Source organism: Synchiropus splendidus, chromosome 18, assembly GCF_027744825.2.
Source record: "Synchiropus splendidus isolate RoL2022-P1 chromosome 18, RoL_Sspl_1.0, whole genome shotgun sequence".
Taxonomy (NCBI): domain Eukaryota; kingdom Metazoa; phylum Chordata; class Actinopteri; order Syngnathiformes; family Callionymidae; genus Synchiropus; species Synchiropus splendidus.
The window spans coordinates 879966-904173 of record NC_071351.1 but is presented as its reverse complement, the minus strand read 5'-3'; the positions used below and the strand labels follow the sequence as shown (position 1 = coordinate 904173).

Genomic DNA, 24208 nt, shown 5'->3' with positions numbered 1-24208 from the left:
GGATTTTTCCCCTCCTCGTTCTTCTTCAATTATCTGATGTAGCCATTTGGGTATTATGGTGCACGGAGGCTCTTAAAACACGTTTAATAGATTTTCCAGGACTGTCTTTCTGCTCGTCAAAATGGCTCTCGGTGGGTCAAGTGCCAGTGAGAGTGGGGGAGCGAGAAAGGAGAGCGAGATGTTTAACAGTCGAAAAAACACTTCTGATTGTGCAGAAGGAGCCGTGCGCCTTTTCTGAACCGCAGCGAAACAGTGCTCATTAAAAACATGGCTTCTTTTCCCGTTAAAAAGAGAAATCAGTGGATGACGCCAGGTCCGTCTTAAATGCCGGATTTAACTGCTTGTAGTGTTGGATAATGGGTTTCCCGGAGCTGCATGGACACGACGCCGGTGCTGAAACCACCCTGTCCTGGGGTGTTATAACAAGCAGGAAACTCACTGCTCCCCATCAGGTCCATTGCCACACAATAACTGGATCGATTCTCTTCAAGTACCAAGTACCAAAACAACTTGATAAACAACAAATAAACAAGCATGAGGTCGTTTTGTGAAGGATTGTTTCAAGTTTGGAACTTATCTGCGGTTTCCTCCTGTCATCAGCGTCACACATCCCATCAATAGCAGTGCGCTTCCATACTGCAGTTTAGGGCGTCCGCAGGACACCTAAGACGCCCTCTAGCTAAAAGCCTGGGTCCAACACTGTCTCTCCTCTCAAACTATTTTTATGAAATAAAGCCTGAGCGACATCATCACGCTAGGTTAAAGTTCCGTAGAGAGACGCTGATCTCGGGTTAATAAGGAGGCTGCGTGATGAACAGATGGATGGGGATTTGAACCTTGTCTTGTCTCCGCAGACGACCACGAGCCGGTGGACAGCATCTACGACACAGAGGCCGACCTGCAGGGTCTAGCTTGCGGGGGTGTGGACAGTCCAGAAGACGATGCCGACGACAGCGTCATGAACATGTCCCCGCTCCCCTCACCCACGCCCATGCTCCCCAACAACAACAACAACCACCACCACCACCTGCTGCACCCCCACATCTACGGCAGCCACCACCATCACCACAACAGCAACAGCAGTAGCAATGACCAGGACTTCAGCACGCCCAAGGAAGGCTCGCCGTACGAGGCGCCCGTCTACATTCCCGACGACATTCCAATTCCTGGAGAACTGGAGCTGCGGGAGTCGTCTGTGCCCGGCGCCGGCCTGGGCGTATGGGCCAAGGCTCGGATCGCTGCCGGAGCGCGCTTCGGTCTGCACAGCTCACTCCATCACGCAGCCACCGACAAAGACGGCTCCTTCGGATGGGAGGTAGGAGCTTCGCCGTGCCACTCGTGTTTAGAAACTGAGACACTGTGATGCTCTCATCATTACAGGCAGAATTATTTTTATTTTATTTGAATTCACAGGCAAATGTATTATTATTATTATTGTTTTTAGTAGTAGTAATAGTAATGTGAAATATTTGATTTCTCATTTTATGCTCATATTTTACGGGATTTTAAATATATTATTTTTGACTTTTTAAACTTGACACCTCCCTCACAAAATGGTCGCCCTCTTTTTTAAAAAAACATATTTGTACATTAATTTTATTTTTATTATTAATTCAGAATTTTTTTAAACCAATTTCTAAAATTGGAGTTGGTCTGATGAAAAAAGTGTTTTGTGTCCCCCCAAAAGTTTCTAATGAGGACTGCTATCGGCTTCATATGAATAGTGACCCTCAAATATTTTACATACATATATATATATATATATATATATATATATATATATATATATATAAAGAGGGTTGTTTGTCCCTCAGACTTCCTTGTAAAGAAGATTGTGATACCTAGACTCTCGGTAACGGCGAGGATAATTCACCGACCGGCCAGAAGGTTGCCTCCACTGCAGAGAGTCTGGGCTGAAGGAGTTGTGGAGGTTCCTCTCCAGAGCTGATGTGAAAATGAGCCGCTCTTCATTCACGCATTTTCCGCAATCACTGTTCATTCACCAGCACCTATCTCATCATCAGAGCAGATGCCTGCTCCCTCTTTGAATGATTGGCCTGCATCTTAAACTGCGCACACAAACACCAGAGGCTGCACACAATCCAGAAATCCAGCGTCAAATGGAAAAATCTGGCTGATTAGTGGAGGTATCAGCTTTGCCGGGGCGTCGGCTCCAGCCAGCGCTCTCATTTGGTCACGCCACACGATATGGAAATGGAAGAGCCGTGGCCTCTCTCCATGGCTGCATATTGAACTATTCATTTTCATTTTAACATGACATTAGAGGATATTGAAGTTGCTTCAGTCAGCCAGTTTGGTAGGATCTGCGTGTCTCCTTCGCTGTCTGTCTCCCTCACATGACCCATCGGGGATGAAATGCACGGCCTGCTTCCTCTGGCTGGAGTTATTTATTGGTGGCTACAGTGTCCCTCATAGACGCATGTTAAATCCCCCTCCTCAAGGAGAACATGTGGGTGGGTGGCTGGAGGGGAGGTGTGCCAAGGTTGTGCTCCACAGAGGGGCAGAGGGCCGACTAGAGCCGCTACATGTATATTCAAGTGAGACATGGGATGAAGCAGGACGCATGTGCTCCATGTGTTTTTTACTTTTGACTGACAGCTTTGATGTTTTATAGGACGGGGGGGCGGGACGACTGTTTTTAACCACCACTCTCAGTGTCTTTAAGTCAATTGGAGCCTTTATTTGGGTTTTTATTTACAAGTTTACTGCAAATAAAAAGTAATCATGAGGCTCGACTCGATCCTGCAACCTGTCAGAGAAGGCAAGGATTGATCTGCCGTCCCTCCAACTCGGGCTCAGGCCGTATTATTTTTAAAGATATCCTGTCTGGTTGTGGGCTGGAACCCTTCAGGGCTATCCTCTCCCAGACTCTTATCACCGATAGTCATAACAGTGGGTCTGTTGATAATCATCAACAGACTCCCCCAGGAGCCCCGTACGCCCCGAGTCTCTCCTCCATTTCACCGTCCGTGCCTCTACTCATCCAGTGCCTCTGGTCCTAGACAAATAGACAGACGAGGCCATGAGAGAAGTTGGCCGTGTGAGGAAAGATGTTCAGGGAAGTGGGAGAGAAACACTGGTCTGAGTGAGAAAAGGAGGTGGCAGGGAATGTTTCTCTTCTCTTCTCACGCCAAGAGGTGTTACCCCACATTTTAAAACTGTTTTTAACGCTACTGTAGATAAGGAGGTGCAAAATTTTCAGTTTTTTTATGCATTGCAGGCCAGTTCGGCAAGGTAATCCGAGTAATAATAATCCACTTGTGCCAGCTGTGTACAAGAACAGCAGCATTTTTGTGGGTCGGAGTCAAGCAATAACTCAAGCTGTTGGTCTGCCAGCTCCAGAGCCACACTGGAAGCTGCGTTATGATTTCGGGCATCAGAGAATGAAAGACGAGGCCACGTTGTTGTCTATCCCGCGGCATCCGGCGCTGGACGGAGTGTTAACTCAGACTCATTTCAGCGAGACGGACAGCTCAATCTGAGAGCGGCTTCGCTTCAGGCCTATTCTCTTCTGCAGTGGCTCTCATTGGACCAGCAGCAGAGTCATCCATTTAAAAACCATTATGCTCTCCCTTTAGCCCAACATAATAGAACACCGGCGCCTCCAGTGCGTGCGTGCGTGTGCGTGTGCGCTGGTCCTCGGTGAGACAGGATCGTGCTGTCTGTTATAATCTGCTGGATTGCTCTGACGTCTCTATTGACAGAGACGTGTCACAACACAATGGCTCTGGGTTTTGATCTGTCCACTGACTGAGACCCTTGGTTTGCCTTCAGCACTGAGCTCACCTCCTTCTGTTTGCACTTAAACAGAGGAGTCAACTAGGGACTCAAATGAAAAATTTAAATGTAAATTGATTTTTTTATATATATATATATACTTTCCCCCAATTTTGTACCTATATTGTTTATAATTCACATTTGTTTTTAATTTCAAAAATTAAAAATGCTCTATTTTTGTTCTTTATATAAATAACATTTGAGTTCACAGCCTTTTTAATTTCCTATTTTCTGTCTCAAAACTGGTGAAGTGAATATTTAGATTTTTAGTTTTCTTTTTTGTTATTCATTATAATTTGCCATAATTATTTATTGATTTTATTTAGATTTACATTTGTTATACATGTTTTTTAATTTATCTGATGAAGGTGATTTTCTTTAGTTCAATGGCAAAAATATTTGTGATTCTGTACTATTTGCCCAACCGTCCTGCAGTACTAAATTAAGTCAAGTATATTTTTACTGATTTTTTTTTTTTTTTTTGCTCTTATGCTTGTTGAAATATAAACTGAACACAAACGCAGGCAGCACTTTGTGACGTTTCTCCAGCTGGACGTCAAAACCCTGTTTCACTTTCACTTTATCAGCATGACGTGGCTCTCGGATCAAGACCCCCATATTTTCCATCCACCACCTTCACTTTTCATGCTCTCGAAGACAGCTCTCGACGCGTCCGTCCATCTGGACCTGATGTCTCTGTGGGCTGACTTCTTCTTCCAGTCTGTCCTTCCTGGTGTTTACTCTCGGTGGGGTATTTTTCCATATCAGTATCATTCATCCAGCTTTGTGCAGAGAGAAAAGTATGCAGGCTTCTCTGTGTACACAGTTATTGACTTAGTGATAGGCCTGGTTGTCTGGCGGGCACTCAGATGTCGCCAACTCCTACGTGACATATACCCATCCAGCTCCAGCCCAGTCGCTCCCTCGCCCTTTGTCAGGCACTAAATCTTTTCATCGACAGTGGGCCTGTCAGCGTGACAGCCCGGTTCTTTTGTTCTCGACCCGATCGCTGAGGTCAGCAAACGGTCTTGTCTTCATGTGCGAGCGTGGAGAAGTTCTGGCGCACCCTGACACTTATCTGTCCTGACCTACCTCTCGCCTCTAGAAGTGTTTGCTTGCCTTTTGTATTTGCTAGGGCGGAGAGGCCACGTTCCTGTGCGCTCCGATACCCTCAGATGTGCCATTCAAGGCGCAGCTCCTCATGGATGGGTTAGTTAGCCGAACAGAAAGATTCCGTTTGAGGGAGGGAGTTAATGGTTCATATCGAATCCAACAAGTATTCCGTATCTCTTACATTCATTTTCAACTTTTGATTCCTGTTTCAGGCTGAAGGTTGAAGTGGGGCAAAAAGAGCAACACCTGATTTAAATGAATTTCTCTTCCATCCAGCCTCTTCCAACTCCAGCTCTTCATCTGCTTGAGATTCCTTGATGATTTCTTCAGTAATATCAGTTGAACAGTATTAAGCAGACATTTGACTGCCTGTTGCCCGTGCAGTGAAGAGGACTAGCTCCCCAACAGACACACTCTTTAGGTAAACAGTCTTCCACGAGCCAAATGACAAGCCCACTGAGGAGCCCAGATCAGGATGGTCAGCACCCAAATGACAAAGCCATTCTCTGGAGTCGTCAGTGACTTCCTCAGCTTCATCACGGCGATGATGCACACCATGCACGTCTCTTGAATGGTGCTTTATATTTGGGAGAGGAGCTGAGAGAAGTATTTCGGGTCCCACGCTGTAATGACAGGGATATATGTGGTTTCTAATAACAGTATTGACCAACACCGTGCGGTTTTCCGTCATAATTATTTGAGTCTGACAGAAACCCCAAGTTTACACATGGTACGAAAACACCCGAGAGAGCGTAACACCACAAGTCCCAGGCATGGGTGCAGTAATATCTTCCATTCGCCTTCATTTTATGTAGGGTTTAAACATGCCATTAGCCAATTTAATCCAATTTTCCCAGCTTTCTGAGCTCTCCAGTGGAACAGATTCCATCTAATATCAAACATATGGTCACCGTCGCCCGGAGAAACGGCACCGCTACACAGGTTTTTTCCTCTTAAAGAAGCTGTTGAACGCATTGTCAGTTCTTTTTCATTGAAGGTGATAATTAACAAGAGAAGCAGTGCAGCATATTAAACGTCAGATCTGATTAGAAGTCTGATGCCTTATCGTTTGTTCATGACCAGCATCTGTTAATGACTTATTAAAGTAATGCGCGAGGAGCAGATGAAAGGTGCGCAGGCTCCCGAGGAAGTACATGGGGCAAAGTCATCCATCTCTGAAGAGAGAGGAACTTGACAAATATTGTCCCGGGGATTTGGGCTGTTATTACTTGGTCATTGGTTTCAGACCTCAACCATTCCAGGACGGCCTTCTCAATGGAAGCGCTTGTTTGCCTCAATAAGCCTTCTGGTCTCCTCACGCATGTCCTCCACAATGCCACCCCTTATTTCACACGGTTTCTCACATTCAATGGACTTTAAACAGCCATTTAAAGCCACTCACATCGGGTCCATCATTTCTCAGTGGCCCAGCACAGGTAGCTGCTTTCCAGACTCCCCTTCATTTGTCACCCCCCCGATGAATGGGTCTGTCAGTGTGAGCCTAAGGGCAGGGGTGGACAACTCCCCTTTGCTTCTGCTGATCACATCATGTTGATGTTGGTGCTGAGACTTATGATCATCTCTGAAGAAGATCAAACTGAAGCCACGTCACCTCAAACCAAGCTGTCGCTAAATAGCTGTATTTACTGAGCTTTTATTAGCTTACCTTCGCCAGTCTTTCACTTGAAATCTCACGTCCCTGGGGGGCTTAACAGGCGCAGAATGCACTGACCTATTTACGGACCTTCTATGCTGTTGTGATTAGCCTTTTCCAAGCAGGGCTACAGCGGCAGGAATGGTTCATTTTGGTAGCACCACCACGTGTTCCTCTGTGGTACTAGGGACCTTAAGCAACAAGTACCAGACGGAAGCAGAACACATGGTGCAGAGTTATGGTTTCATGACTCATGTTTCAACACAGTCAGTGTCGGTGTGCGAAGAGCCTGTGTTGCTCTCATTTACAGATGAGACTTTTGCTCATCGTCTCGCGATACAGCCGAGTCACCTTCCAACAGTTCTGGAAATGTGCCTCATGCATTGATTTTCCAGCTCTCAACTTTATAATTTCTCCTGGTTTCCTCCTCGCCCCCTCCTCCAGTGTTCCTGGCCTCCGGGGTCCTGGTGCTTCTAATTCAGGCTTATCAGTGAAGTAATTTAGCTGCCACAGCTTGGGTTTCTGTCGCGCGGCAAGTGGCCCTATTGTCCCACCCTGCTGTTGCTGAGATAAACCCTCCGATTGAACAAAGTCCGCACTGACCTTTACAGACTCCCAAATCTTGCTGGGTACAACCTCTCCAGCAGAGATTCTTTCTGCTTCCACTTCCTTTCATATGGCGTGCCGGCTTGTCCAGCAGAGGAGAGCCTTTGCAGCGTATCTCTGTGAAAGAGGGACAGTGTGTGGGGTCAGGGTGGATTGAGTGAGCGTGAGATGGACAGGGGAGAAGGATTAACATGGCTGACTGAGCTTGTCTATATTTCCAATGCCACTTGGAACTAAGTGGGAGGCCGGGGGAGAAAAAATGCAAGCAAAGCATTCAAGTGTGCACTTCCCTGTCCCGTCACACCAACCGACCCACAGAGCCGTATTTTTTTTATCTGAAATATCCTTCTGGTTTTCTAGCTGAGATATGATTTACATTGTTAACGCCCTGGCCCTGCAGCCTGAGCCTGCTCAGGTCGCTGCTGAAATGACTGGAGGACAATGGCTAAAGCCAAGTGGATGAGGTGGGGGTCATGGCTGTGTAGAGGAAGTTTGGGACACAATGCAGAAGGAGAACCCTCTCCTTTGTGCTCCACTGTCATCCTCCAAAAGCCACTTAACTAGCTCTCCATGCTGCAAATCCTCTGTGCTCTCTGTTCCGGCCGTCTGTCGGTCAGGCGGGGAGCCTCATCAAAAGGTCTTGAAGTAAATGAGTGATGGAGAACGTATGGTTCCATGTGTGAATGGTGGTAGAAATGGGGACATAAAAGCCGTCGCTGAAGAGGAAGACATCACACACCGAGCTCCTGGACTCAATCTCATGATTCGGGTGGTCTTGTCTTCATCCCGTCCTTCATCTCTTCGTACACCCCTTCTCCTGGCCGCCTCCCCCATCCACCCACCACCACCTGCCTACGAGCCACCGCCAGTGTTCCCAGGGAGATGAGCGCTACGGAGAAGAAGGCCCACGAGGGATTAACTTTTCACATGGCTGGGAGTCCTCGTCTCAAAAGACCTGACAACCCCAGACGGCTTGATTAAAAAAGAAAAGAAGAGAAGAGGAAAGGAGGGAGGGATTGAGGGCAATGGAGGAGGAGGGAATTCTTCACATGATGGCCCTGAGAGAGGGATTTTGGAGATTGGGTGTCTTTTCTCCCTTTGTCGAGAGACTCTCGGTTGAGAATGAGCAAATTGTTCGTCATGTTCTCAGGAGTCCTGAAGGTAGTCTTTTGACTCTGCGTCCAGACGTCACTGGCCGGGATGATCTGGACAATCGTTCAAGTCATTCATGGAAAACTGCGGTACAGCCAGAGTTGCATTACAGTCAGAGGAAGACATGGGCAGAGAGTCGGCGAACCGTTGCTAGCTTAAAGTTCTAGTGTTCAAGTGGCAAGGTGCCCTATTTCCTCTCGCACTATCCCAGCGAGATTGGGCCTCTCAGGTTTGTCTGTGTGAATGAGAGGACACAAATCAAAACAAACGCTCCTACTGAAGTGAAGATGGGAGTTGGGGTTGCCTTTCCTCTCCGGCGAGTGGATCAGCAACTCAACCTAGCGGGACAGTGGGCCACTTAATACCTCCCATCTTGTCCAGGTAAGAGAGTGGCTCTCCTGGAGGGTCAAGGAAGGTAGCAGGGGATCGCCTTACAGATCACCATTCACTCTCTGGCTTCCTCCGGATGGCTCACTTACCCTCTTCTCATCTCTGCTGCCGGGAAGGACTCCATGTTGATGCCTCAAAAACACCACGCAAAAATGAAGAAGCCCAGCTGTGGATGTGACTTTACATTAAGGAGCCTGGTCCCGGGGATGACATGGGGATGAGTTAGTCACGTCATTACATGGGAAGCGGCACTGACCCTCATGGTACCAGGACCTTGTGTACCTCAACCAATCTCCATCATCGGTGTGCTCAGTAAGCTGTCAACAGTGCGAAGGACCAGCCAGTCTTTATTCAAGGGGTCAGGAACACAGTCAGTTAACCCCAATATCAGCCCAGATTTCTCATTAATCACGGCCTCCAACTCAAAAGGAGGCGCTGAACCTGTTTGCTGAGCACTTGACCTTGCTGACAGACTCATGGGACTCGTGGACACTGTGGAATCAGACAGAGACATGACAGAGACATTCCTGTCATCTACCTACTCCTCACTGTCAGTTTTCTAGCATGATATTAAGAGTATGAGAATTTTGTAATTGTTGTAACTGACTCAGTCTTGGGTCATTTTAGTGCCCAATCCCTCTCCCTTTGTCTGAGGGCTCCATCCGCACAACAGCTCAGATCATTAAGCGACTCTTTCAGACCATCGGCGTAGACCCAGTTTGCGTCCGTTGGTGGCTTTTAATGGGGGACCTGCCTTCTCTGCGCAGTAATGCATGCTGAAGTAGCCGAGGCTAATGCGACCCCTATAGTTCGGCAGTGCATTAGTGCCACGAGGCCCAGCAGTGGGCCTTTAACCTGCGAACGACAGGGCCATGATTATGTTCACCACAGGGTGGACTCGACCTCGACACACTCAAGACATAGACACAATGACGTACAGTGTGTGGACTACAGGGCAATTACTGGCTGCAGGTTAAAAATTCTGCCGTTTTCTCCTCTTGCAGTTTAGCAGTTATTTTCCTTTCCCATGCTTTCCCTTTGTGACCAGAAAATACGTTTGACACAATACGTGAAAAACATTCAGGATACTTTTTACTTTACAGACATTGTTCTTTGTGTTACGTGGCAAATTCTGGTGGAAGAAAAGTATATAAAATGTCAAGTTTATACCTGGATGAAGTGATCAGTCACATGCACATTTGAATCTTTTTGTTTCTCAATATTTAGCGAAATTAAATAAGCATCAGAAGGCACAAGCCTTCGCGGATGTTTGTCTGTTGTGGGCGCACTTCAGCCAAGGCGAGCACCCATATCTCCATCTGTGCTCATGAAACGCCATCGCATACTGATTTAATTGACTATTGGTGGTGATCCGGACACATTGATATATACACTGTGAATGGACTTTGTGTGGAGAACAGGCACGCTTCTCTGCGAATGCCCTCACACACTCCTCCACTGTCCCTTCTTCGTCTCCCCCTGCCTTCTATATCAGTTACCATGTTGACCATCTCTATTCACGGACTGACCGCTTCCCTCACTGTCTCTCTCTCACACACACACACACACACACACAGAGGATCCAATCTTATTGCCAACTAATTCTCTTTCCTCTGCCTGCTCTTGTCTCTGTATCTTGATCCACTAGACACTGAATGGGCTGCGGGGAAAGCTGATCTCATGGACACATATTCATTCACACACACACACGCACACATATACATGGTGGAGGTGGTGTGGCACCTGGCTGCGTGTGGTCCACCCAGTCAAATCCTTCTAATGCTCTATTGGTCCTCAGGTTAACATCTTTGACTTCTGTGTCTTTAGTTCCTGTCCGTCTCATCGGAAACACTGTTGAGTATATTTTGTGGTTTAGTCTCACGGCACCAGCGTATCACGGCTTTCTCTCTTTTGCATAATTTGAATCCGTATCCCCATGTGAGCACCTTGCTCTTGACCTGGCTGTGAAAGCTTCTGATTGCTTTAATAGCAGTCCTTGGACCTGGACGATGGGCGTCTCTATAGTGAGAACGGTGTGCACTGGCCAGGGGTGGTTGATTAGGACTGACCTCCAGAGAGTGGAGAGGAAAGAAGTACAAGTATGCAAAGTGGATGTGTGCGCTTGCATAATTAGGCCAGAGGAAGAGTGCAGCAAGGTCAAGTAGAAGGAACGGTCAGAGGAGTGAACTCATCGTCTAAAAACACACTCACCGCACATGTGTGTGTTTCAGTAGCACTGGCCACTTTGAGGTCAGAAACCCAAGGGTGTGATGGAAAGAAGTGGACGATATCCCGGTCAGGGATGGCAAACAGGCCTGCGGCGGGAGGCTTTGGAAATGTATGTGGTGACGCTGGGATTTACCCAGAGGGAGTCTCCTCGCCCCCTCACACAGGACTTTCGAAGAGCGGATGCAGACTTTGACTCCCATATTTGTCTTTTTATCTAAGAGATTTGGCTACTTCATAAAGCAGTTGAATGAGCTGGTCTTTATTGAAAAATATACATATAGTGTATGACTTGAAAAATAGAAGGCCTATTCCGCGCACAAAAGAAAGCCAAAATCCATTAGTCAGAGGGATTTCACCAGCAATGTACTTATGATCTGATCGTGATATGATCGGGTCAGTGAGAAAGGATGGTCATCCTCTTTAGCAGAAAACTGGGAGGAAATCTGACCAACGTTTTGGAGGTTCTGAGCATCAGGGTCGAACGTCCAGGAGACAAGCCACCCTTACAATCCATGCCCACTCCCAAGGCGTCTCACAACAGCTATCTTGAAGTGACTTGCACGTCCCATGTTGATGCCAAAGTCATCGGTGCATGTTGACACAAAGGTGTTTCGATGGACTGAAAGTGTAGCGGATTGGAAGCTCTTTCATTTGGGGCGCGTTACAAGTGACACATGGTAGTATACGGAGCGAAAGGAACGCCTTCCCATGTATAGCCCTAACCCCAACTTGCCTCAGTTGAAAGCCTAAGTGTCTTGAACGTAGTAACTATTGGACGCTTCAGGAGAATCTGTTCACCATGACATTTATTCTTCATAGTCATAATCATAGGTTCTCACCTAACCTGCATACATTTGGAGGAAAGTCTGGGTTTGAAAGTTGCCTGCCAGTGAATACATGCTAGCTGTAGCATGTGTTCTGGTCGCCGAAATAGCTACAATGAAAATATTCTCTTCTCTTTTCGTTATTTATTCAGCAGCTGAGGCCCTTAGAAGTGTGTCGAATCAACAAAGCAGCCGCTCATGATGACGATGATAATGTTGACAGGCTTTTTGGCGCAGTTTGACAGATGAGGATTGATGAGACAAGTAAAATTTTGCACCCACATGTTTTGTATGAAAGGAAAAAGACAATGGCCGCAGGCTAAATAGTCCAAATATCGCCGCACACATAAACTCTGCTTGGCTGCAGCTCTACTTTTCCTCGGTCGGGAGTGCCGCCCAAGGCTCTTCCGGAGTCTCTTGCTCCTGTGAGAGTACAGACCCCTCCGATTTTTTTTTCTTTCTTGCTAGCCCACGATACCAGTGCAACTCTCACTCTCTAATTTTCTCTCTCTCTGTCTCATTAATCAATGTCAAGCTGTCCAACAACAAGGCCGGCATTCTTCCCCTGCCTGCCTCCTCAGTTCCTCTTATATGTCATTGTGCTTTGACCCCCCCCCTCCCCAACAACCCAGTGGCCACCACCATCTTTTCTCATGAAACCCACACTGCCAACATGAAAGGTTGGGAGGCAGCACAAGCAAAAAAAAAAAAAAAAAGGAGGAGGCATTTCTCTCACTTCAGCTTCTCCTTTCTCCAGCCGTGGCAGAAAGGGATGCCATGGCCGTTTCCATAATTCATGGGAGACACTGTAGAAAACAGGCCATTGAGAAGTGAAAAAGTTTGGACGGAGAAGTCACGGGGGGTCGAGGCGTATGTATGCCAGTCTTTGTGCCTCCGGACCCATCTTCCCACTCCGCTCACACATAGTCATTGTCCAATGTTTGCCATTAACCTCTGGCTGCCTCCCCTCCTATCAAGACATGTCTCGGTGGGACAGAAAGCATTCCGTCATGTTGCCGAAATCCTGATAGGTCTCTGGTTTTTGCTGATCCAGGTGTGGTTGTAGGATTGCCACATAGCCAGACGTCATGGGGGAGAAGGAAGGCGAGAGTCAGGTGGAGGAAATCACCGTGCATGTTTGCACAGATCCTTCTTGTCTTTGAAATATCAGGCTTCTTTGAAACAACCATTGCGAGGAGACTGTGCTGTCCATTTCCTGCCCTCACTCTTAAGTGGCTTCCTGCAATGCCTCCCTTGGTGTAAACCATCTTGAGGTGCAGCCCTCTGATGTAACCCTGTTGCACTTCAACTTAACTCCTATGACAAACACAATAAACAAGCCCAGGCGATGTAACCCTGCTACCTTGTTGAAACGCTTTACTCTGCGTGTTTACATTGAATAATGAGGGCACTTCTTGCCTGAGCTACCCACCACGCCGTTTGTTTACAAAGGAGCAGATTGTCTTCACGTTGCCGGTAATTGTGTGGGGGTCCCACGCTCAGAAGTCCTCTGTCTCTGCCCGTCCTCTTTCCCCTAGCATCTGTATGCGTTTGTTGTCCAAATGAACGGAACAGCCGGGGGATGAGAGCTTGTGAAGGAGGACACTCGGGGCGAGAATGAAGAGGGCTGTGATCACTGGTCAGTGGCCATGAGCAGGGAGAACAGAGGAGACACAGGGAGATGGAGAGTGAACCCCACAACCTCTGTCCTTAGCTCTTCTATCTGGATGATCGATGACCTCCACTTTCATTTGCGTCAAAAGCGACAGACCTCCGTGGTGTTGTCTTCACATACTCACTGAGCAGCTTGTCAATCTACTCATCACTCCAAAGACAATGAGACTTTCTCATCGTCCGCAGACATGTCACATGATCACTCCCTGGGAGACCTCAGCCTCCCGGCAGCTGGTATAGATCTGGTGAGATGGAGGATGGAATGGATGTATGATTGGGATACAGAGCGAGTGGGAACTGGAGAGCGGACCCTTGCCTGCTGGGCGTGCTTGATGAATGCTGTCCCAAGTTTCCAAGACCTTTGGTGACCCTTTAGGTTGTCGGTGGAGTTGTGTTTTGGTGTGAGTAAACAACCTTCAATACTTGCTGATGTTCTGAACTATGGTAGAAATATTGTGTCTTGACTGACGTACGTGTCAACAACACTGAACCTGAGCCGCAAATAACTCCGGGATCACAACTCCAGGTCCGATAACACAACAATGGACTAAGACTTCACCCACTGCTGGTCAAAGGACAACTGATGCCATCTGGCTTTAGAGCTTAGAGACTAAAAAATACAACAACAACCTGCAGCACAACCAACAACAGTGTCACAACTTGAGAGGTTGTGGCTTTGGTGTTCTTCAAAATGACATATTGGATTTATTAACTAGTAGTTTCTCTGCAGTCTACGGCGTTGCATTGTCATAAGCTGGACCTCTGGCTGCTGTGCTCCTATTCCCCGTTAATAAGCGACTGATCGGTGACCGCTCCGGTGAGGTGAGGTGTGTGGGTTGGGATGCAGGTTTTATCGGACAAAAGGGGCACTCATTTAGAAAGAGTTAAGCAGGGTTTGCAGCCAGGAATGTGCTCTATTTCTTCTCACTTTAGGTTCAGTTACTTTTGACAAACGCATAACTGGACTTGTAAGTCTTCATGGGTGGCATGACAGGATAAGGTGCTGTGACTTGGAACATGTGACACCGTCTAATTACAGTACAACAAAGCCAAAGCCCTGGCCCGGCTGAACTGAGGCTTTTGTGGAGACAACGCGACGACCTGCTTGAGATTGTTGGTGCGTAGCTTTGGAAATAGGTATGAGGCGGCGAGATTCAGCCTCTCGAGTTGTCGAAAGAAGCCAGGTCAGGTCCTTTGGTTATGTTCTCCGGTCATTCCTGTCTTGGGGAGGTCAGAATCTTCTTCATCCACCTGTTGCCACGTTGGGCACTGAAACACCTTTAAATTCAACGTCTTGACCAGTCAACATGTCGGTGCTGTTGAGCCACCATGAACCCTCCTCGAGGGACCACACACGCCGACCAAACATGCAGACTACACACAAACTCCTCGCTGCCGCATGCGCCTTGGCAAGTTTGAAAGTTCCTCTGGCCAGGACTGAGAGCTGTTGGGAATGTTAATGTGTTAATTTGTTGCTTTATATAATGCAGGAGTTAGGATGGAAGGAGCAGCAGCACTCGTGTGTGTGTGTGTGGGCACGGGATGGATAATGCTAAAGGTGAGGCTGGGTGACATGTTCCTGCTCGGCCATGCACAGGACACCCAACCAAGTTATTTTCCTTCCACTGAATTGGGCAGAAATACCATGACGGTTCCAGAGCAAGAAGCACCCCATGCCCAAAGAAGGAATTAAGATGTTTCTTATCCATGCCTCACACCCCCGAACCCCCCTCCACCATCCCCAGCTCTCAGTCATTCTGAGTCTGGGATGATGGCCAAGTGCCACCAAGGACACCGAGGCTAATAAATCATCCTTGTTTCAACATCTGCCCGGTCCCCAAAGAGCTGCCCACCGACACCACCCCACCCCTTGTGAAGATGGGTCCTTGGCTTTATTCCTCTTTCAGCATCCCTCCATACTCTCCTGTTGACACCCCCTCCGAGACTGACAAAACGCCTATTGTCCGATGCCCAAGTGAAGAAGAGACCCTCTTTCCCCTCTTTGACAAAAGCCGTCTGAAGCCAAGATGGGGACTGCCAGCCGAGATGCCTGAGACCCGGCAGGGGTGCCCTCTCTCCCCCTTCCATCCCTCTCCCGCCTTCTGGTTCACCCATCCCTGGCTCTCTTCCTTTTTTTGCCTTTAATACTCCCCTCCTGCGGGGGTCACTAACTCAGCTCACCCCCCCAACCTTTTCATGGTGGTGAACTCTCAGCCTCGCATAAAGACATCAAGTGACAGCAGCGAGAGAAAACAGCTAAATTTGGGAGAAAGAGATATTCGACATGGCTGTCAGGGGCTATTCTGTGGGCCTTTTGTTCCCTCGGGTGTAGTTGAAATAGATAAATAAACAGTCATCGTCTGAATGGCTGGAATCAGAAACTTGTTGCATTTATTCATATTGTCACAAGAAAAAAAAAGAGGCAAAAACCTGCTGCTGCCAATTAAGAAGAAAGAGACAAAACTCAATTCACAGCGTTTAGATTTGTTTTCATAGCCCCGGCTAAATCTTCCGTGGCTTTCTGGGGTTTGCTCTCAACGTGGCAGTAGGTCTTTAGCGCGGTGGGTGTCGCCATGTGGCAGAAGATCTGGGAAATTGTCTCCAGGCTCATCAGTTAAGACGCAGACTCTCCACGGTTACTCACCAGGCTTCATTTGCTGTGAATGCGCTCGCTTTTTCCCAGCACCTCCGGCTCACCCCCAACAACAGGGAGCACCGCCCAGAACTGTGCGCCGGCCAGCGTCCACTACATCAAAGGAACCTGTTGCGAACAAATGCGCAGCAGTTTGACTGTTGCTCTGCATCATGTGTGCATGATGTTTATAGTGATTTCACATGGCGTTGCCTAGCATCAAAACACTAGTTTCCGCTGCATTTGCGTGAGTCTGTTTGAAGCTGAGAAAACTCTTGACTCTTCCTGTGTGGGGCTGTGTCATCTCAGACTCAGAGTAGAGCTGTAGTCCAGTCATATTTGGGATGTTTTTGCATCTAACTTGTTAGATCTTAGCTGGGAGGACTCAGAGGAGAGGAAGACGATTGTTAGAAGTTTTCTGAATGGTCTTCAGAATTGCGGCGGACCTGGCTGAGGAAGGCTTTTACAGCGGAGCACTTCAGCTGTGTCAGCGCTTATGCTAATAAGCTTCCACAAAAGGGAGGCAACATATTTTTGGGTCTTTAAATCTCAACTTTTCCTCAAATCTTTCTAAGCTCGCCGTTGCGAGGCAACTCAATTACGTGGCTTGATAAATGAGTCAATTACCATCAGAGGCATTTAGCTTGGTATTCCCATCGGAATTACGCAGATCAAGACACTTTAATTATTTTCTCCTCATTATGCATGGAAATGTGTCGTGGCCCTGATCTAGGGTTTCCTAGCTAAATCTGGCTGAGTGGAAAACCTCCAACCAATTGATCAACTTAGTTATTTGCTGGCTGCCACCGATTATTCAACTGAGTTATGATGAGAAAGGAATCCCATTTTCCACTCCCGGGCAGACGGTGTTCCGTCCAAGCTCTTCTCTCCCTCCTTGTGAAAAACATTTAGATTTCCAATTAGCCCCTGAGAAGAATGGCTAATTTAGCGCAGAGAGCAGGCGCTTGATGTCTCAATCTGCTGAGTGTCAGCGCCCTGAAAAGGCCTCCTCCGCTCCAGACACACACTTGTGGAGGCACACAGGGGCTTTAAACTGCAATACTGGGAAACCGGATCAAACCTCACATGAGAAATACTTGAGAAGAAATGAAAGAGACCAAACATGAAGAGGAGAGGAAATGTTCCAGCAGTGGCCCCAGATTGACTCGTCTGTGTGTGGACAGCCAGACAAGCGCGTCCAAACAACACACACATTGTCCGCCATGCCAGCGAGCCACAGCAGCACTCCGCTCCTCAGGGGGTCGCGTCTGAGGCCGACACACTTTGGATACATGTTAGCCTTGGCCTCGCAGGGTACAAAAGCTTGAGTTGCAGATGAATGAGGAGTCGCTGGCCAAAAAAAAACAAAAAACACCGTCATTTCCAGACTATAGAGCGCACCGGAAAATCAGCCACACCCACTCAATTTATTGTAAAGGAAAATGGATGTTGTTCATACTTAAGCCGCACCGCACCGGCCTATAAGCCGCAGGTTCCGTGGTGCTGTCTGCGCTGTGGACTGGTCAGTGGTGCACCAGCTTAAATACACTTTTCAAAACTAGTTCAGGTCTCAGCAGCTGCTTCTCGATTCCTGACCTGCAGGCGAAAAAAAAAAAACATCGCATTTTGAGTTTATGGGTAAATAAAAAACCTCTGATTTCAGCCTGTAAAAATCCATATATTAACTGTGCTGTTGTATGAGCCGCAGGGCTCAGACCGTGAGGAAAAAAAGCAGCGGCTTATAGTCCAAAATATATTACATTTAATGCCTATAAAACTGGAGGAGATTCCTCCTGCGATCTGCACCATCGCTGGTGCCTGTAAAAACAGACACTTTAAGTGTCATGCTGTTGACCTTGAGTCGTCCTGCCATTGTTCCTTTACTGGTGATTTAGTTGAGCCAGTGTCGTAGTAGATTTCCTACTTTGGAATTTTGGCATTTTGTGTCACTGGTCTTTCTGAAGATTTGAGGGGAAGAAAACCAGCTTGTTGGTCATCATTGATGATTCTAGTTGTGCGATGGTTGTCTGTTTTAATCCCACTGTTTGATGAAAAAATCCATTGACATTGAATCTGGAAACCTGTTGTTTCAGCGGCTATCTCACCAGCCTCACCCCCGCCGCCCCCCCGCCGCCCCACGTTCACTTAAGAGCCATCAGAGAGCAGCCTTTATCTGCAGCAGGACTGCTGTGTGATAACACAGTTAACAACACTAATGTCTCTCCGTCAGGGTCAGGAAGTCGGGTCAACGCGTTTAACATCTGTTGGACTCAACCTTTGCAATGCTAGATTTATATTTCGGGACCCTCTTGTTATGAGGTTGAGGAATTAATTATTTTTGGCTTGATGATGATCTACACGTCAGGTTTCATATTTCCATGACAAGTCAATGAAGAATTTGTCAAACTGGAGATTTGTAAAAGACGATCACGGCGACTAGGTGCACGTTTTTTTTTTTTTTTTACAGTGAAATGACTTTATAATCGTGATAGAAATTGACTTTACTTCATGCCCAAACCTCTTCCTGCCCTTCGCTCCAAAGTTAACAGTGTGAGAAAAGGAGTGGGGGAAGGAAACCTCAGCGAGACTCAACGGGTCTTTGTGAGACACAAGAGGGAAAACATTGGTGTTATTCTAGAAATCATTCTGTTCAAGATTAATGTGAGTTTCGAGGAGTGTGTCATCGTTCCGTAACGACAGCACTGAGACGCGGAATAAAGACAACACTGTCCCGCAGCCCGAGGACGGTTTCTGCTCCGTACTCGCACTCCTTCTTTGTCCAATTACATTCTGCTGAAGTCATCTATTTTAACTGCCGCCACTGAAATAAGTGAGAAAAGGGCCCGCTCTATTGAGGGAGCTGGCAGTTGGCTTTAAATCTCTCGACACAGACAAGTGCATAAAGAACCCGCTCATCCAGGAGAAGGGTGTTCACAAACATTTTCTCTCATGATTGTTTCATGACTAATGGAAAGTCCCGGCTCTTCGTTGCGACTACACAACTCTGCCAATAAAGTCATCAGTTATCATCCAGCGCTGCGGCCAGGACAGACAGACAGCAATAAACCAGGGTCCAGAGAGCATCCGATCGGCTCATATCATGGGAGCAGACACGATGACGACAAGCGGTCGGAACAAAGGGAATATATCAGCACATCAATGAAGACAAAAACGATAAGGGCGTTTCACATCCAATGATGCGCTCGATAAGGAGCTTCGAGTCTAAAGTGTGATGGGTACAGACGGGAACAAGTATTCAGAAGGCGTTTGCTGATAACCAGAGCGCCCGATAAGCCGAGAAGCATCAATCTTTCTGACAGGGAGCGTCTCTGTCTCGGACTAATAGGGTTGTAAAGGCCTTCACCTCACACAGGCTGGCTAATAAACACACTTCTGATGAGCCCGAAGGTCAACTGACTGCTTTATTTTGAAGTGAGGACCATGAAAAAGTCACTGCTAAATCTAGTGAAACCAAATTGTTTGGTCTAGTTTGTTTCCATCATCATCATCTCAACAGGATGATGTTCAAGTCCTGAAGTCAACACATGACTGACCCATGGGTTCAAAATTTTGCTTCAAAAGCTCAGGTGACAAATTTAAAAAATGTCAAAAAAAATGCCCACGTCTGACAGTTGTCTGCAGGCAGTGGGGCACCTGCCTGGTGTCTCTTCATTCCAGCCTCTGCTGGGCCTCCGATGCAAAGTGCTGTCGTCCAGGAGCATAAATTCATCACTCTCCCAGCGCTTTGATGTGCCAGACTATCAGAGAAATGATCCAAGTCTCTCCCTCAAATACATTTTACTGCCGTCTTTGGACGAGAGGTGGGCCGATCCCACTATCTCCCTCTGCTTCTGTCATCGTTGAAAGACCTCAAGGCCGCCACATCAAGATTCCAGAGAGCCACTCCAGATTGAGCCCACAGTATCTAATCCTTACTAAACTTGAAACATGAGGGTGAATCATGCGATTACATCCGCCCGAGCCTTTGTGGCCCTCTAATCAATTACATTAGCTGCATAAATCACGACAGCTTGACGTTTATTGTGGAGGTGATGGGTTGACAGGGTGGACTTGGAGACAGTTCCTGTGGTGATAAATGTGGCTATCTCTGCTGGGGTAAATGGAGTGCATGGACAGACAGACCGAGGGAGGGAGCGAGTGACGTTTCTCTGAGGATATTGATGAGTGAATATGGGTCTGTTTAGTCTGTGATCGCAGGATATTTACAGTCCAGAAACTGATCAATGGAAACTCACCTGGCCTTGTCCAGCGCCACACACATGTTGGCGTGAAGTTTGCTCTTTGCAGAGCAGCTGTATGGTTTTCCTTATGAGTGAGGAGTCGTTGTTTTAAAGACGTGTTTAGTGTTACATGTTTAGATCTTTGAGTGCAGTTGTGTGAAAGAAAGAGTTGTGTGATTCCCGCCAGTCTTTGCTCTCAATGTTTCCAGCGTCTTAACAATCTGATCGGCCACCAAAGAAATGTACGACGCACATGTTCCAGTACATTTAGCGAGGACACATGCTGTTTGTTTGTAATCGCCTCATCGTTCTCAAAACACACATAGAGCTATTACGGCCATTACGCAGATCTCAATTTTGCCGGGACGAAATAGCTCCTAATTCCCTTCAAATGGGTCTGTGGAGGTGAAGTGATCTTTGTGAAGCGTTGTCTTGTGACTCATGAAAGGTATGAAGAAAGAGTGTGTGGCAGGATGTAGCTCCAATAAAAGTGCAGGAGTGTGGTATTGACACGACGGGCTGTTTGCTCTTTCCTGGGCACACGCCACACTATTCACCTCTGTCCTGCTGATGACCTGCCAGCGAAGCTCTTCCCTCTGTGCTCAGAGCAGGCACGTGAACAAGACGGTGTTTGAGGACATGAGAGAAATGGCTCGAGGCTCTGAAACAATCCTGCACAACACGTCCCTGTTTGACGCTGCCGACCCAACAAAACGTACATGGCGGCGTGCAAAGAAAAACACATTGAGAGCCATGCGCAGGATATCCACAGCCAGGCCTTGTTTGTTTATCTGATGGAGAGTCACTCAGCGAAGCTCAAGCACCATCATCATTTGGGGTTGACCTCGTTGTAAACCCTCAGATCTCAGAAGAAAGTCTCTACTTGTCTCAGGCACCGACCCATGGATGCATGTTCTTAGCCTGCAAGCCACTGGAGACTTATTAGCTCTATGTTTGGCTCCACGTCCAGGATTTCTGTGAGGGAGTGTGTTTGTGTGTGCGTGGGTTTTTTTTTTTCAAGGAATGTTTCTGCAACTTGTATGTGTAGAAGTACTGCTTCAGACTGTGTGGAAAATGACGTGACCATTCAGAATGTGTCTTCATTGTCAGCTGTTTTGCTGGAACATAATCGGGGCAAACAGTGCTTTTAAGGGGAATGAATTTGAGTTTTTAGATGCAATTTTGAGATGCAAAGGGGAACTGTAAACAGTGTGTGTGTATGCAATGGCTCCCTGTCTAGTTCCACTGCTGAGGTATGGGAAATGAAGTGTCTCTGGCATGACCTCTGATTCGATCTGTGTGGCCCCGAGTCAGGACCCTAAATCTTACTCCCATAACCCTGCTTGCTGGGAGGCGAAAGCAAGAATAGGAGATCATTAAAAGTGAGGCGATATGATTTTTCTTCCTGCTGTCATGTATCGATAAGCTGCACACTTCATCAAAATGAGGACGGAGGACGTGATATATCATGGCGTGAAGGGCCAGGGTGGCAGCGGCCGATGCTGTGGAGGCAATCCTCTTAGGCCAAAAGGTGCTGTTATTTATTGGGCCTTAACCATGCGGCTGTCAAGACATCTGCCTGCACAAGATCTACGGGCACACACTTATTCACTTATGATTATTACTGATCATCTGCCCAAATGACTTATCAATAAAGTGGAGGCCAAGCAAATAATTTATCTGTATGGCTCTGTCGATAGCAAGTTCAGAGTCAACGGCCTTAAAAGGCTGAGGGACCGCGGGCGTGATGGATGGACCGTGAACGTATGACCCTTTTTAATACATTTGCAGAATCCCTCCATCTCTCTTTGCATTCCATTCTTCCTCGTTCATGAAGGCCCTTCACTCTCAGGTTTGTTTGCTGACTCCTATTCCAGAAATATGACTTCAAACACCAACGATGTCGTCAGCGTGAATACAAATATTTGATCGCCTCGTTTGTTTTTTCTATGACTCGGCACATGTCAATGCAAGACTTGTGAGTGGTAATATGATGAGTCAAACCGGTCCGGCCGTTCTCTTCATAAATCACCCCTCCTGCGAGGGCACGCGGGGTCAACGCCGGTTCTGTAATTATCACTCTTTTGTATTTGACAAGTGGCCGTGACTTTCCCCTCCACACACAATGGATCTTCATGTTTGCCTTCCAAATCTGACCTTTGTGCCTTAATCTCTGTCTCACCAACACTTCTGGGTTCCGTCACTGGCCGCGCCCGGCATCTGGGTGCAGCGTTGGCTAAGAGTGTTTCTTTCAGCATCATGCAGTAAGTGTTTAATCTGATCCCACCTGTTTCGCCGTCCTGTCGTCCGTCAATCCCTGTCGCATCAATCAAGTACTGGTTCAGCAACTACATGTTTTTGGGCAGATAGCTCTATAGCTGAGGCGGTTACGACTCAAACAGAAGAAAATGTGTCGTTGTTGCTTGTCTTTGTCCTCAGCGGGACGTTTCGGGAACCTTTTTTGAAGGTCTGATAGATTGCGTCTTTTAAATTGAATCACAGTGAAAAACTCAAGATATTTTTTGAAGAAGCAATATCACTGAAGCGTGGTCATTTGGCCTGGGTTTTTTTTGGGGGGGTGGTCTGGGGTAAACAAAAAATACTGAGAATTTTGGACTGCATTTACCTCTGCTTTGTTCACCCTCCACAGTTCTTGTTTGGATCTCATTCATGGAAGACTGCAGGGTTTCACAATCGCATTATGGGCAACTGAAGACTTCCAGTCAAGCTCGACTAACCTAGGACTGGGAGACAATTCGAACAAACCTCCTGGTCAGACACACTAACTTCATGAGGATACTTTTTAAGAGACAGCGGTGAAGGAAAATCGAAAATGTCTTGTAGCGACTCCGACATTCAGCTTTGCTTTGTTTGTCTCCTCTCTGTATTTGCCTTGGCTTTCGCACCTCTGCTTATTAAGGTCATTGAAAATATATTGTATCTGCTGCTGGCCCGGGCCGCTGGCATTTAGCAGCGGTTTTTGTTTTGGTTCGCCCGTGCTACAGTCTTTGCGCACCAGCCGTGGGCAGCCTCATTGTCCAGGCATGTTTTTAAGAATCCGTGGCGAGGGACATGTTTTGGGTCAGCTGTCAGGGCCTCTATCTCTGGGAAGTCCCGAAATAGCCCAATTTTTTAAAGGGCAGGCCGGAGAATGGAGTCGGAGCGAGTGCTGGCAAGTGGACTGGATCAGAGGTGTATCCTTATTCAAACACGCGCTAACTGATTCTGGCAGAAAAGTGCTGTTATTGAGCCGCCTCAATGATAGCAACACGCTCCAAAGAAACACAGCAGAGATCCATGTGCTTCCACACTCCTCTTCCTTATTTGGGGTTGCTGTGTACTGCCATTGATTTTTATGGTGTGCGATCATGGTTGCCAGTGTCTGGTCGTCAGAGGCTGAGATCATGTTTGACATGATGGTTAACTTCAATTTTAAAAGCCCCGGCAATGAGAAACAGAACCCCCTCTTTGGTTGTGCCGTCTCCCTCTCTGACACTGCCTCAGTCTGCCTGCGGATTATTAATAAAATCGCGGAGGGATTTCTTCTTCATCCTTGACTTCAGCTATCGGCCGATGCCCGCCTGCCAAGATGCTGCAAAGGTTCCCAATAAATGTGAGATGCGGTTTTCTCGGTGGAAGCCAGAGGGCTGTCAGCCGGTTCCTTGGTTCTAGTTTTGTTTGCCACTGTTTCTTTTTGGAAACCTGTGGCTTTGTGTCATCCGAGAGTATTGGGTTGTTGCTCGTACGCACAAAGGCTGAGGGTAATTGCCATTGGCAACGAGATGCTAACGTTTTTCTTGGAAAGACTGTCGATGACAAGCGGCGTTTATAGCTCATCCCCCCGCCACTGTGATTGTTTAGCGCTGGTTCTATGTGCACGGATGGTGGTACATAG

At 47.3% G+C, this 24208-nt stretch overlaps 1 protein-coding gene across 7 annotated transcripts in view; it reads left to right on the top strand.

Moving 5' to 3' along the window:
• Positions 1-24208, top strand: part of prdm16 (PR domain containing 16) — a 134432-nt gene that overhangs the window by 44049 nt on the left and 66175 nt on the right. For all 7 annotated transcript variants that reach the window (XM_053848249.1, XM_053848248.1, XM_053848250.1 and 4 more), the window contains exon 2: positions 855-1315. In XM_053848249.1, the coding sequence (XP_053704224.1) occupies positions 855-1315 (461 nt within the window). The remainder of the gene's footprint in view (positions 1-854; positions 1316-24208) is intronic.